Raw genomic sequence first — 12,500 nt, forward strand, 5'->3', positions numbered from 1 at the left:
TATGAAATTATATAAATTGATTGATTGACTGGTGTGACTCTTTTCCAGGGCCTTCATGTACTTCAACCACAAGATGCAGTGCTGAAGGAAATTGAGCATTGAAATTTAATTGGAGGGAATTTCCTGAGATGCAAGAAACAGACAGTGCTGATTGCAAATTGTGATACAATTGTGAATAATAATTGATGTCTTTGTGTCAAAACTTGGGAGGGTAGAGGTTTCATTGCCATTTTGGATATACATGTACCTTGTGAACATTATTAAGTCAAACTGTTTTAGCTGGGTCAAGTAAATTTGTTCCAGACACCAGGTAATTATGGAAGAGTCGAATGCTCTCACAATGAACTGGGTGAATACAAGGGAGAAATATTCACTGAAACAAAATCAGTGACTTCTCTGTTCATATACTGTAAGTTTTTTGACAAAAATCAAGAAAGGTTTCACTGTCCCTTGGGTCTGAGGAAATTGTCAGTCATCGTTCAATGGCAAATAGATCAAACACAAGTGATATCTTTCTAATAAACACATCTGCATGTGGCAACAATGATTTAAAGATAATTAGTCGTACCATACTAATTTGTAGTATTTTTTATCTGAACTGGCGGGTGGCACACCTCATACAGTTCGATGTAACTTGTAAATTCGGTCTAACTATGCAGTTAATTTGTCATAGTATACTAATTTGTAGTATTTTTCATCGGAACTGGCAGGTGGCGCACCTCATACAGTTCCATGTAACTTGTAAATTCGGTCTAACCATACAGTTAATTTGTCATAGTATACTAATTTGTAGTATTTTCCATCGGAACTGGCGGGTGGCGCACCTCATAAATTTCGATGTAACTTGTAAATTCGGTCTAACCATGCAGTTAATTTGTCATAGTATACTAATTTGTAGTATTTTTCATCTGAACTGGCGGGTGGCACACCTCATACAGTTCGATGTAACTTGTAAATTCGGTCTAACCATACAGTTCATTTGTCATAGTATACTAATTTGTAGTATTTTTCATCGGAACTGGCGGGTGGCGCACCTCATACAGTTCGATGTAACTTGTAAATTCAGTCTAACCATGCAGTTAATTTGTCATAGTATACTAATTTGTAGTATTTTTCATCGGAACTGGCGGGTGGCGCACCTCATACAGTTCCATGTAACTTGTAAATTCGGTCTAACCATGCAGTTAATTTGTCATAGTATACTAATTTGTAGTATTTTTCATCTGAACTGGCGGGTGGCACACCTCATAGAGTTGGATGTAACTTGTAAATTCGGTCAAATCATGCAGTTATTTTGTCATAGTATACTAATTTATAGTATTTTTCATCGCAACTGGCGGGTGGCGCACCTCATACAGTTCCATGTAACTTGTAAATTCGGTCTAACCATGCAGTTAATTTGTCATAGTATACTAATTTGTAGTATTTTCCATCTGAACTGGCGGGTGGCGCACCTCATACAGTTCCATGTAACTTATAAATTCGGTCTAACCATGCAGTTAATGTGTCATAGTATACTAATTTGTAGTATTTGTCATCGGAACTGGCGGGTGGCGCACCTCATACAGTTCGATGTAACTTGTAAATTCAGTCTAACCATGCAGTTAATTTGTCATAGTATACTAATTTGTAGTATGTTTCATCGGAACTGGCGGGTGGCGCACCTCATACATTTCGATGTAACTTGTAAATTCGGTCTAACCATGCAGTTAATTTGTCATAGTATACTAATTTGTAGTATTTTTCATCTGAACTGGCGGGTGGCACAACTCATACAGTTCGATGTAACTTGTAAATTCGGTCTAACCATACAGTTCACTTGTCATAGTATACTAATTTGTAGTATTTTTCATCGGAACTGGCGGGTGGCGCACCTCATACAGTTCGATATAACTTGTAAATTCAGTCTAACCATGCAGTTAATTTGTCATAGTATACTAATTTGTAGTATTTTTCATCGGAACTGGCGGGTGGCGCACCTCATACAGTTCCATGTAACTTGTAAATTCGGTGTAACCATGCAGTTAATTTGTCATAGTATACTAATTTGTAGTATTTTTCATCGGAACTGGCGGGTGGCGCACCTCATACAGTTCGATGTAACTTGTACATTTGGTGTTAACCATGCAGTTAATTTGTCATAGCATACTAATTTGTAGTATTTTTCATCGGAACTGGCGGGTGGCGCACCTCATACATTTCGATGTAACTTGTAAATTCGGTCTAACCATGCAGTTAATTTGTCATAGTATACTAATTTGTAGTATTTTTCATCTGAACTGGCGGGTGGCACACCTCATACAGTTCGATGTAACTTGTAAATTCGGTCTAACCATACAGTTCATTTGTCATAGTATACTAATTTGTAGAATTTTTTATCGGAATTGGCGGGTGGCGCACCTCATACAGTTCGATGTAACTTGTAAATTCGGTCTAACCATGCAATTAATTTGTCATAGTATACTAATTTGTAGTATTTTTCATCGGAACTGGCGGGTGGCGCACCTCATACAGTTCCTTGGAACTTGTAAATTCGGTCTAACCATGCAGTTGTAGTATTTTTCATCGCAACTGGCGGGTGGCGCACCCCATACAGTTCGATGTAACTTGTACATTCGGTCTTAACCATGCAGTTGATTTGTCATAGTATACTAATTTGTAGTATTTTTCATCGGAACTGGCGGGTGGCACACCTCATACAGTTCGATGTAACTTGTAAATTCGGTCTAACCATGCAGTTAATTTGTCATAGTATACTAATTTGTAGTATTTTTCATCGGAACTGGCGGGTGGCACACCTCATACAGTTTGATGTAACTTGAAAAGTAGGTGCACCCATGCAGGTAATCCATGTGGTTAATTTGTTTTAGTATGCTAGTATTACCCAACTGAACTGGCAGGTGAACTGTAAACCCGGAGGTAAGCCGCACCCTGACCTTGGCAGCTGAAATCTACGGAAAAAAGTTTTTTGACAGAAAACAAAAGAAATCCAAAGTCTAGTCTTTAGAAGTCAAATTCATCCACTGTTTATCAAACGTTAACTCACTATTCACTAATATTGAAACGGAAAATACTTTAATGTAATTTTAGCACTTTAATGTAATGAACATCGTTTTTACCAACTTGGACATATGATTGATCTTTTTCTAGTATTTGTTGACAGGAATTTCTTAAACACAGTTTTGCCATAGATTTTTTTGCATTACAACAAGAATATGAGCGGAACGTTTGTACATGTAGCTTAGTACACGCAACTAGGCATAAAATTGGATGCAAAGATGGAAAACTGGCCACCAGAGGCAGCCTTTTTCAGATCTTCCCACAGATAAGCCGCGCCCATTTCTAACAACTATATTTTGTAATTGGGGTAACATAAGCCAGATTTTTATACTTATTTAATAATAATGAATTCCCTTGCATATATTTTATTCCTTATTTTGATGAATTTGTATGGGTTATCAAATAGTGATGAGTGAATTTAGGGAATAATTTCACACACGCTTTGTCCAAAATCAAATAATTTCATAAGCCTTAAGGCAAGAAAAATTATTTGATTTTGGACAAAACACAAGTGGAATTATTCCCAAGTTTCACGAGTATACATTGTACCATTTCATCGGCTAAATCATGGTTGACAAATCGCAATCATAGGACCTGGGTTTTTTCGAAAGTGGACACTATTTTGGAACGGTAGAAAAAGTTGCCATGGTAACTGATGTTATTAATTGAATTATTTTTTGAACTTATTGCAAGAATTTTATTGTACACTTAGATTCTATTGAAAGTAATATAAACAAATGATTATTTTTAGATTTGAAATAAAAATTTATGCATTCACAAACTCTAAAACTTGTTCTTTTTTCTACGTAAAATCGACTAACCTTTCATCCATTTCACTTTTTATTAACATTTCCTGGCTTACGTCAGGTTTTAAATGCTATTATTTACAGAGATATTGTAAACATTTTGCTGAGATTTTGTGCACTAAAACACCAACATTTTAAAAACATTTCACATACTTTACCCCTCCAGTTTTACAGACATTTTATTGACATTTCCTGCCTTCTGTCAGGTTTTAAATACTTAATTTACAGAGATATTGTGAACATTTTGCTGAGATTTTGTGCACTAAAACACCAACATTTTAAAAACATTTCACATACTTTTCCCCTCCAGTTTTTTGAGGGTTTTTGTAGACATTTTATAGACATTTCATGCATTCTTCTCACTCACTTTTTACAGAGAAAACACTGACATTTTATATGGATGGATTTACAGAGATTTTTTCTCGTGTAAATTTTACAGAGAAAGTAAAGAGATTTTACAGACATTTTGTACTTATCGCATAAAATCTCTATAAATTTTTCCTTCAATTTACATAGATTTTATTGAGATTTTGTACACATGTTATGTCATCGTAAGGACGAAAATGTGTTAAATTTTACAGACTTTTTATGGAGTTACAAAATCTCTGTAAATGTGCAAATTTACAGAGATTGTAATTTACAAAGAAAATGTGGACATTTAACAGAGATTTTACCAACTTTTTTGAAGTCTGTAAATGGCAGTCGATTCACTTAGGGTGGCCGTGGAGAGGCATCTGAAGTCGAAATGTTGATTGGCGGTGAAAGTTTCCTTTAGATTTGACGTTTTTCGTTTTTTGTTTGGGAATAAGGGGATTTCAAGGGATGGGTGGCTTTTTTTATGAAGGGTGATTTCCTCCCTCAGTACTTTCCTCCTGGTTGGGACTCTTGGGAAGATTCCCATGGCCAAGGGATTAAGGTTTTCTATCCAATTAGAATGAAAATATTCCTCTCTTGGTCTCCTAAAAAGTACCATGGGGGAAGTCAGGGCTCTTCAGTTTTATGCCCTCGGGCATTTGAGGGAAATTTATCCTTTAATTTTACGAAGGTTGCCCTCAATGACTCATCAGAGTAAGGAAGCCTTCAATCTTAGTGCCAGGGCATTTTTCCCTGTTACAGGCACAGTGTACTTCTAAAACAGTAAATACTATTCTGCAGTAATTATGTGGAGAGAAATGATTGTAAGTTCAAGGCCATGTGTATTTGTATAGACACCCTATTCCCTCGTGTATAGGCTCTATTTTATTTCTAAATTAATACATTTTGTGCAACAAATGGACTTAATACCAGCCATGTATTCATATCACACATACAGTACATTGTACATTGCTGCAATGTATTTTTGCGTTGCTTAAATACTCTCAGGACAACTCTCTTGTGTGTCTTAAATCAAATAAAGTACCGTTCTATTCAGTCAGTAATTTTACACATTCTGTTGACCAACATCTGAAGAGCTTGCAGTTGCTTGTGGTAAGAGATGTTTGAAAGTGCCCCTAACCCCAAAATATTTTTTTTGCTAAAATTAACCTTTGCACCTGTTCGAAACGCATTGCGGCCATTTTTTCATTTTCTAACAAATCCTGCCATTTTATAGGCTTTGAAAGTTGCGAACATCCAAGCATCTTGTGTTCACGACCGAGTCAGAAGGGGGGTGGACCTATTCCTGATGTGACGTCACAATCTAATGTGCATGCATTTTTACAAAGAGTTAATGCCATGTAAATCAGTTTGTGACGTCACATCAGGAATAGGTCCACTCCCCTTCTGACTCGGTTGTGAACACAAGATGCTTGGATGTTCGCAACTTTCAAAGCCTATAAAATGGCAGGATTTGTTAGAAAATGAAAAAATGGCCGCAATGCGTTTCGAACAGGTGCAAAGGTTAATTTTAGCAAAAAAAATATTTTGGGGTTAGGGGCACTTTAAGTTGGCCAGATTTACATAGTTGGAAGTATCTAATTGACCAAGTTTCATTCTTTTCAGACAGCAGTTATTTTTTCTTTTTGTTCAGAGAGTTTTTCTGTTTTCTTTTACCAGTAGCTTTTTTAGCCTTTTTTGTTTGAGTGATAGTACCAGGAGACTTGTAACTACATGTGGTTACTGATTCTTGAATGGCTGGTGTTTCCTTCTGGTAGCTGATCCCTCTTTTCTTCCCTCTTTTTGTTTTGATCCTCTCTTCCCAGTACTCAGAGGCCCGCTTTGTGTACTTTCTATGCTGTCTCTCTCTGTGTTGTAAAGCACCAAGGCGGTACTCTGTGCGCAGTATCTCAGCAGGGTCATCACAGTGGTTGCTTTTTCTCTGGATTATTCTCCTTGCATCGTCATTATTCTTTTCCACCCCTGTGAAGGAGAAGTAGAAAACATAATACCTACATATAAAGTGTGCTCATTATTAATAGCAGATTACAACCCCATTCTCTTCAAACAGGAATGTACACATTGGAGTCCCAAAGAGAGTTTTAACACAATCATTGTAACTGTCATTGAACAAATTACATAAATAATGCCTAGTGAAGTTACATGGAAAGCATAGAGTAATTCTGAAAAGAAGTGAAAGCACAAACTACAATGTACAATGATAGTGAACTATATTTGTACCTTGGCCACTGAATTGCTTTATGTTTTGGTGCTTTTCCACCATTTGTGGGATATGATATGCAGCAGCATGCATGTAACAGGTGACTTTTTCTTTCCTGTATCCTATTCTGGTGTTTCCGAGATCGGTGAATTTTGTGATCCACACTGTCACCTAAAAAGTGGGATGTGAGGTGATAATAAGTTGATCTCAATTGCAGCTCCTGTGGTTATTTCATGTTATTATTATTTTTGTCTGTTTAATGTATTGGCTGTGTCTGGGAGAAGTTCTTGTTTTATTTTAACCAATAATACTGATGTTTAAAGTTACCTTTCTCCTGTACTCATCTGTGGTATATGGCTGCCATGAAGATATGAAATTAAAGTACAAATCAGCAAAATCCTGTTGGGATAGATGTACATCAAGTGGTAAATTTTGTATTGATAGCTTCTTTTATTATCAGGATTAGGAAACATTATAGTTACATAGATTCCTGTATTACAAATGGTTTGTTCCTTTTTTTGACAAATATTAATCTTTACCTTCCACAGTTGTGCCACCTTCTCGCACGTCTCTGGTTGGATGCAGTCAGTAGGGATGACCAACTTGAGAGGTAGTTCTCTGAGCAATTTCTTGCGGTCATCACCCATCAGGCTGGTCCAGTCCCAAGTGCCACTTCCTTTTCCATCTGCATTTTTTTTCTCCCATAAATGGAAGGTCACACCACAGCTGTTTATTGACTTAACCAGGTTTTTTACATGCCTGGATTTTTCTGCAAGGTTTTTTTTTCTCCCAGACAAAGAACTCTCCTTATCATCCCACTGCATTGCATCCTCAATCAAGTTCTCAAGAAGAATATCTGTGACCCTTAGCATCAGATGCAATTCATCAGGAATGATGTGGTCTAGTGGGATGTTAAGGAGAGGCTCGTGACAGCAGCAGTAGTTCTCTCCAGTTTTCTTGTTGGCAAATTCCCTCAACTCATCTGTGGTTCTGCGCATGGGTGGTGTGTTGTAAAAACTGTCAGGCTTGGACATATCACCTCTAGTTGTTGAGGGATAAAAGTGGTAAGATGAAAACATTTACAAATTTATAGCCTAGGAAATGTTGGAAGTATAGAATTTCACCATTATTAAATTTTAAATTTACCTATTTTTCTTGTGCACTTTACACCACAAGCAGGCATACGTCAAATTTGCTGCACTTAAGCCCATGAGAAGTAAAAGAAACTGTTAAAAAAAAAAATCAACAAATCAGCATCAACAGACAAAAAGTCCTAAAGACCTCATCTTTATTATTTTATCCAATGTTTGTGTTTTGATTAAAATGTTGACCTTGTAATCTCCTCCAAGGAAGAATTCCACATCAACCTTTTCCTGTTCGACAATGATGCATCCATCGCTGATGACTTCATTTATTTCCCTGAATACCTCAGAGAAGCACTCTTCCAAGGTCTGCCTAGACTCAGGACCATTCACCACTGCTATGGTGTGATTTCCTGTGAAAATCAGAATTATTCATAATATTGACTCAATTACATAATGGTAGTCACTTGTTTTGTTGTGTATGGGATGATGCTGTATTTTGATTATTGAAACATTGCATTTTTACTTGAGTTTTGAACTAACCTTTTGATGACAAAATGGTATCTCCTTGCTGTAGAATCGTGAAACTGACAAGGATGAAATTTGTCAACCTGCTCATTCTAGCCCCATCTCCACTGACTTTCACTTTTGCTTTCTCACCCTTCTTTAAGGTTCCATCATTTATCTGCATATTGTCAGAACATAAACAATTTAAATCACCTAGTTTGAATAATATGTTTTACCCAGTATGTATAGCTCAAAGGTACTTTACATGAAGGTGAATTATTGATCACGACTGACTTTTTTGCATTTTATTCTGGTATTTTTAGCACACTTTGAAGGAAAAAATTATTGACATAGCTTTATGCCTTGAAACATGTAAGAATTTGTTGTGCTAATTAGTAATTATCTGGTAAAAATTGGTACTAACCTCTCAAGGCTATGGGAGATAAAATGTCTTAATAAATACATGTAGTTCAAAGTTTTATTTGAACTGTCTTATATGGTGGTATTAAATCAGATCTACCTTGGGTGTCAAAAGCTTTAGTTGAAGTTGTTTTATACAACTGTATTCTGTCCTTATTATTTTTTCCCAGCTGTTTGCGATTCACCCAGCTCTTGATCCTCTCATAGGCTGGGTGATTCTAAGACAGTCTATGGCACCAAGTGTAGAACTGGAGTGGTCTTTTTTGCATTGCATTATGATAACATTTTGAATATTTGTGAGGTAACTGGCCATTTTTTTTTCTGGGTGAGGTACCTACCATGTCATTGATCCTTTCTTTCAATAACAATTTAAAAGAGTATTGGGCTCCTGGAGCGAGTCCTGGTGTTGTAGTGATCTTCACCTGCCTGTTCAACTCGGCTCTTCGTTGCTTAATAAGATAGGATTTAATGGGAAAATCTGCCACAGACATTGACAATTCATGAACAAATTCGTCACTAACACCGAATTTGTCCATTAAATAAAGAATGCTTTCAACTGTTACTTTGTCGTCGTTGCTTAACTTGTCATATTGGGTTATGTTTTGATCACTTCTTGCTTGGGCACTCATGTTATGGCTGTTAAAATCGACCGTGAAAGTATTGCTACTGCCTGGGTCCTTCATTTTTAAGCATTCCAGCTCCAAACCAAATAGCTGTACAAAATGTATATCTTTTTGGGCTCTTGTTTTCAATTGTTTTAATTTCCTGTTTTGGGATTGGCGGGTTTTCAACTCTGGAATTCTAGCTCCGCGGGGAGGTTCCCCTAGTGATTGTTTTTCAAGGTTTTCAATCTCTTTCAGCAACTTTTCGTTTTCTTTTTCCATTTTTTCTACAATGTTATGTTCATTTACATATTTAGTTGTGACCTCTGCAAGCATTTCATAGTATAGTTCTTCTTTTTCCTTTTCAAGGTTTTGGTATTTTTCTCTCCACTGACCAATTTCTTCTTTTGCCTCTTTTAGTCTTCTTTCCATCATGCTAAGACTTGCTTCCCACTTTTCCACCGAAATGACATCACTCTTAAGAATTGAGACCTTGATAACTTTTTCTTCATCCTCAAACCTTTTGGAAAGGGATCCACTCCTGTTCAAATTTGCTTTTGCACTGGATGCTTGAGAGCAGTGATAAGTCAAACGTTTTTCGACTCTCTTGCTTTCAGGGTCGATTTTAAATGCATTTCCGGGGATGTTCCCATTGACCATGTCAACATACTTAAGACCGGGAGTTTCTTTTTTTAATTGGCACCACCTCCTTAAAACCTTTTTCCTTATCCCCAACCAGAAAACAACCTCAGACCCTCCTTGCCGTTGTTTTTTGACGTAATTAAAGCAATTTTCCGGAGGATCGCATAGAAAGATCAGCGGGTCGCGTGCTGGGTAAACCTCTGACATTTGTCACAATTTTTTTATGCTTATTGTGTCATTGTGTGCAAAAAATAAAACAAAACACTCGCCTAAAACGCTTAGGTACCAAGCCTCTTAGTTACCAGCTCTTCCGGGCTACAGTGTAGCCTGCAGACATTTGTTTTCGAAATGGCGGCTGTTTTTACAAAGCTCTTTTCCGAAAAGGTGGACTGCGAATTGGATATCCTTCCCCGCGCGATTGGTGTAATTTGCCCTGTCTGTAAAAATATGTATGGATCAATGAATATTTGGCTGGAAATTTAGGACAAATAGGAGCTTATTTCTGGGTCATAAAAGAGCTTAATTCATTGTGATCGTGAAGTTTAATTTAGCTACGCAGATCACGAATGTTATGCAGGGAAGGTACGCGCCTACGTGGAAGGTCAGTATGATTCTTTCTTCGTGTATTGCATACAATTATCCTTGTGTAAAGTTTTAAAAACTACCGAGAAAAACGCAACGACCACTTCTTGTACGATTCGTGGTTATATGGTAATTTGAAATTGTTTGCATAAACTTTCATTTCCACATCCGGATCTCCGCGTACTGGTCGAGGTAAAGTCCACACGATAGTTTTAAGCATCGAGATAGTGAAGATTGTCTACCGTTTGTAGTAGCCATTAGCCTAAAAATCTTCCTGGCCAAGCGTTTCTCAAAAAACGCAACGAGTATCAGTTTGATCAACATAAATTAATGGGTTAAGTAAAGCTTTGGTGGCCGCCTCTTAGTTCCACATCCGAACGCCTTTCAATTGGTACCAAAAGATGATGGAAAAAAAACTTTCTTTCTTCGATGTCATATATTTCTTTGTTGCTCTTTAGGAGGCATCAAATTCTAAGTCTCTACATGTATTGCGCACGCGCGTTCAGAATTCCTGGCCATGAGATGTTTCCGCTGGAAAACTGAATATAGTGACGAGCCTCTCAGAAGCGATATTCATCTTTTCTGGAGATTCTCGTTTCCCTATAGGTTACCCTTGGAATTCATTCTAAGGGTATGAAACTTGAAGGAGTGTCTATGAAGCAAGCAAGTTTCGACGTTACAAAGATTGAAATTCACGTAAAAGATACTGTGAATAAGGTGAAGCAACACTACCATTTGAGATCGGAGTGTCTGCAGCCAGTGGTCCACCGGGGAATGTACCCAGGAAGACGCAAGTATCTGTGCTTTTGCTTTAAAAAGGTATGGACAGGTTATACGACAATTAACCGCCAAATATGTAGATGATATCCTATCGGTGCTTACAACACAAGTAGAAAACACGCACGTTGTGTCGTATTTCACGTATGAGATATTCACTGTTCTTCAGTATACGCAGGATTTTGGGACAATCGCCAAGGAATCTCTAAAGTGAAGTGTACATCCAGATGGGCAGCAAAGTATCACACGAAAAACAGGTCGTACTCTCCTGTCCCTCAATTTGCCATTTTCCTTTCTCCTATAGCACCTATAGATACCACCTTTACCAATTGAGGACATAACACCATGTATGGAAAAACAGATTAAAGAGTGGTTAGAGAGTTATAGGCCAGTACGCCAACAGACTGTTAGGAGCGAGACCACAAAAGGTAAATATGGGGCCTTGCCACCGCCTGTCTACGCTGTTCAACTCACGAGCAACAAGTCTGCCAGGGGGGAGGGGTCCCATGTCGCTTGTCTGAAATTTAAAAGGTCTCGTGTCGGTGCTTTGACAATGTTTCACGTTGCTTTGACCGTCGCTGTCGGAAATTTAAAGAAAGGATGTCGTTTGTCACGATTTCACTTTAAGTGCTGTCGCTACTTGTTAGGCCATGCCGCTTGTCGGTATTTAGACTTCGATTCCATGAACAAAAATAAAGGGTATCATTAGCGAATGCGTGTTGTTAGTAAAGAATTTGTGGACGACGGGTGTGTTACACAATCCGGCAGGGCTGTTCGTGCATTTGTGCGTCTCGACTTGTGACGGTAAGTAGTCTAAGTAGTATTGACAGTTGTCTTTATGACGCTCGAGACTATTTATTGGGTGATTACTTCAAGAAAGATAATGGTCTAATTGTCTTCTTTTGATTACTTCGATTCGCTGTAATCGGCAGGAAAACAAATCCACATATAGAATAAATGCAATAGGCCACTTTCGAAAATATCATAAGACTCTTTGTTTGTCCCTCCAAATTTTGCATAAGCGTTGTTTCCAGTTTCTCGTGGGACTATTGTAAATCCCAAGAGAAAACAAAAACAATGCTTATGCAAAATTTGGAGGGACAAACAAAAAGAACTATTATTTTCGAAAGTGGCTTATTTATCAGTATTTGTTAAGAAAAGTAAAATAAAAGATCACATTGCGTTAACAAACCAGCAAATAAATGAATTATTTCAACTTGTACACTTTGTATACAGTTTAAACTGAGCGCATTACATAGCGAATATGTATAATTACCTTGCATTTTTACTCATAAACTGAGATTTATCGACAACCGACAGAGATCCTAGATTTTAACTGACAACCAACAAAGTGATTAAATTTTAACTGAAAACCGACTCGCCGACCCCCTATCCCCCCTCCTCACCCCATCCCATTCAGACCCTCTTGCCTCTTGTTAGGTCCCCA

General features: G+C 37.5%; 1 protein-coding gene across 1 annotated transcript; it reads right to left on the reverse strand.

The window, feature by feature from the left end:
- Positions 1-5,853: 5,853 nt before the first annotated feature.
- LOC138030897 (uncharacterized) lies at positions 5,854-9,901 on the reverse strand. The gene is made up of 8 exons (XM_068878755.1): positions 8,789-9,901; positions 8,067-8,208; positions 7,773-7,936; positions 7,588-7,667; positions 6,981-7,482; positions 6,769-6,840; positions 6,462-6,612; positions 5,854-6,203 (listed from the first exon to the last, which is right to left on the reverse strand). Exons 1-8 carry the CDS (start codon positions 9,899-9,901, stop codon positions 5,854-5,856), a joined length of 2,574 nt encoding a protein of 857 aa, XP_068734856.1.
- Between the last annotated feature and the right edge of the window lie 2,599 nt (positions 9,902-12,500).

Source organism: Montipora capricornis, chromosome 13 (assembly GCF_036669925.1).
Source record: "Montipora capricornis isolate CH-2021 chromosome 13, ASM3666992v2, whole genome shotgun sequence".
NCBI lineage: Eukaryota > Metazoa > Cnidaria > Anthozoa > Scleractinia > Acroporidae > Montipora > Montipora capricornis.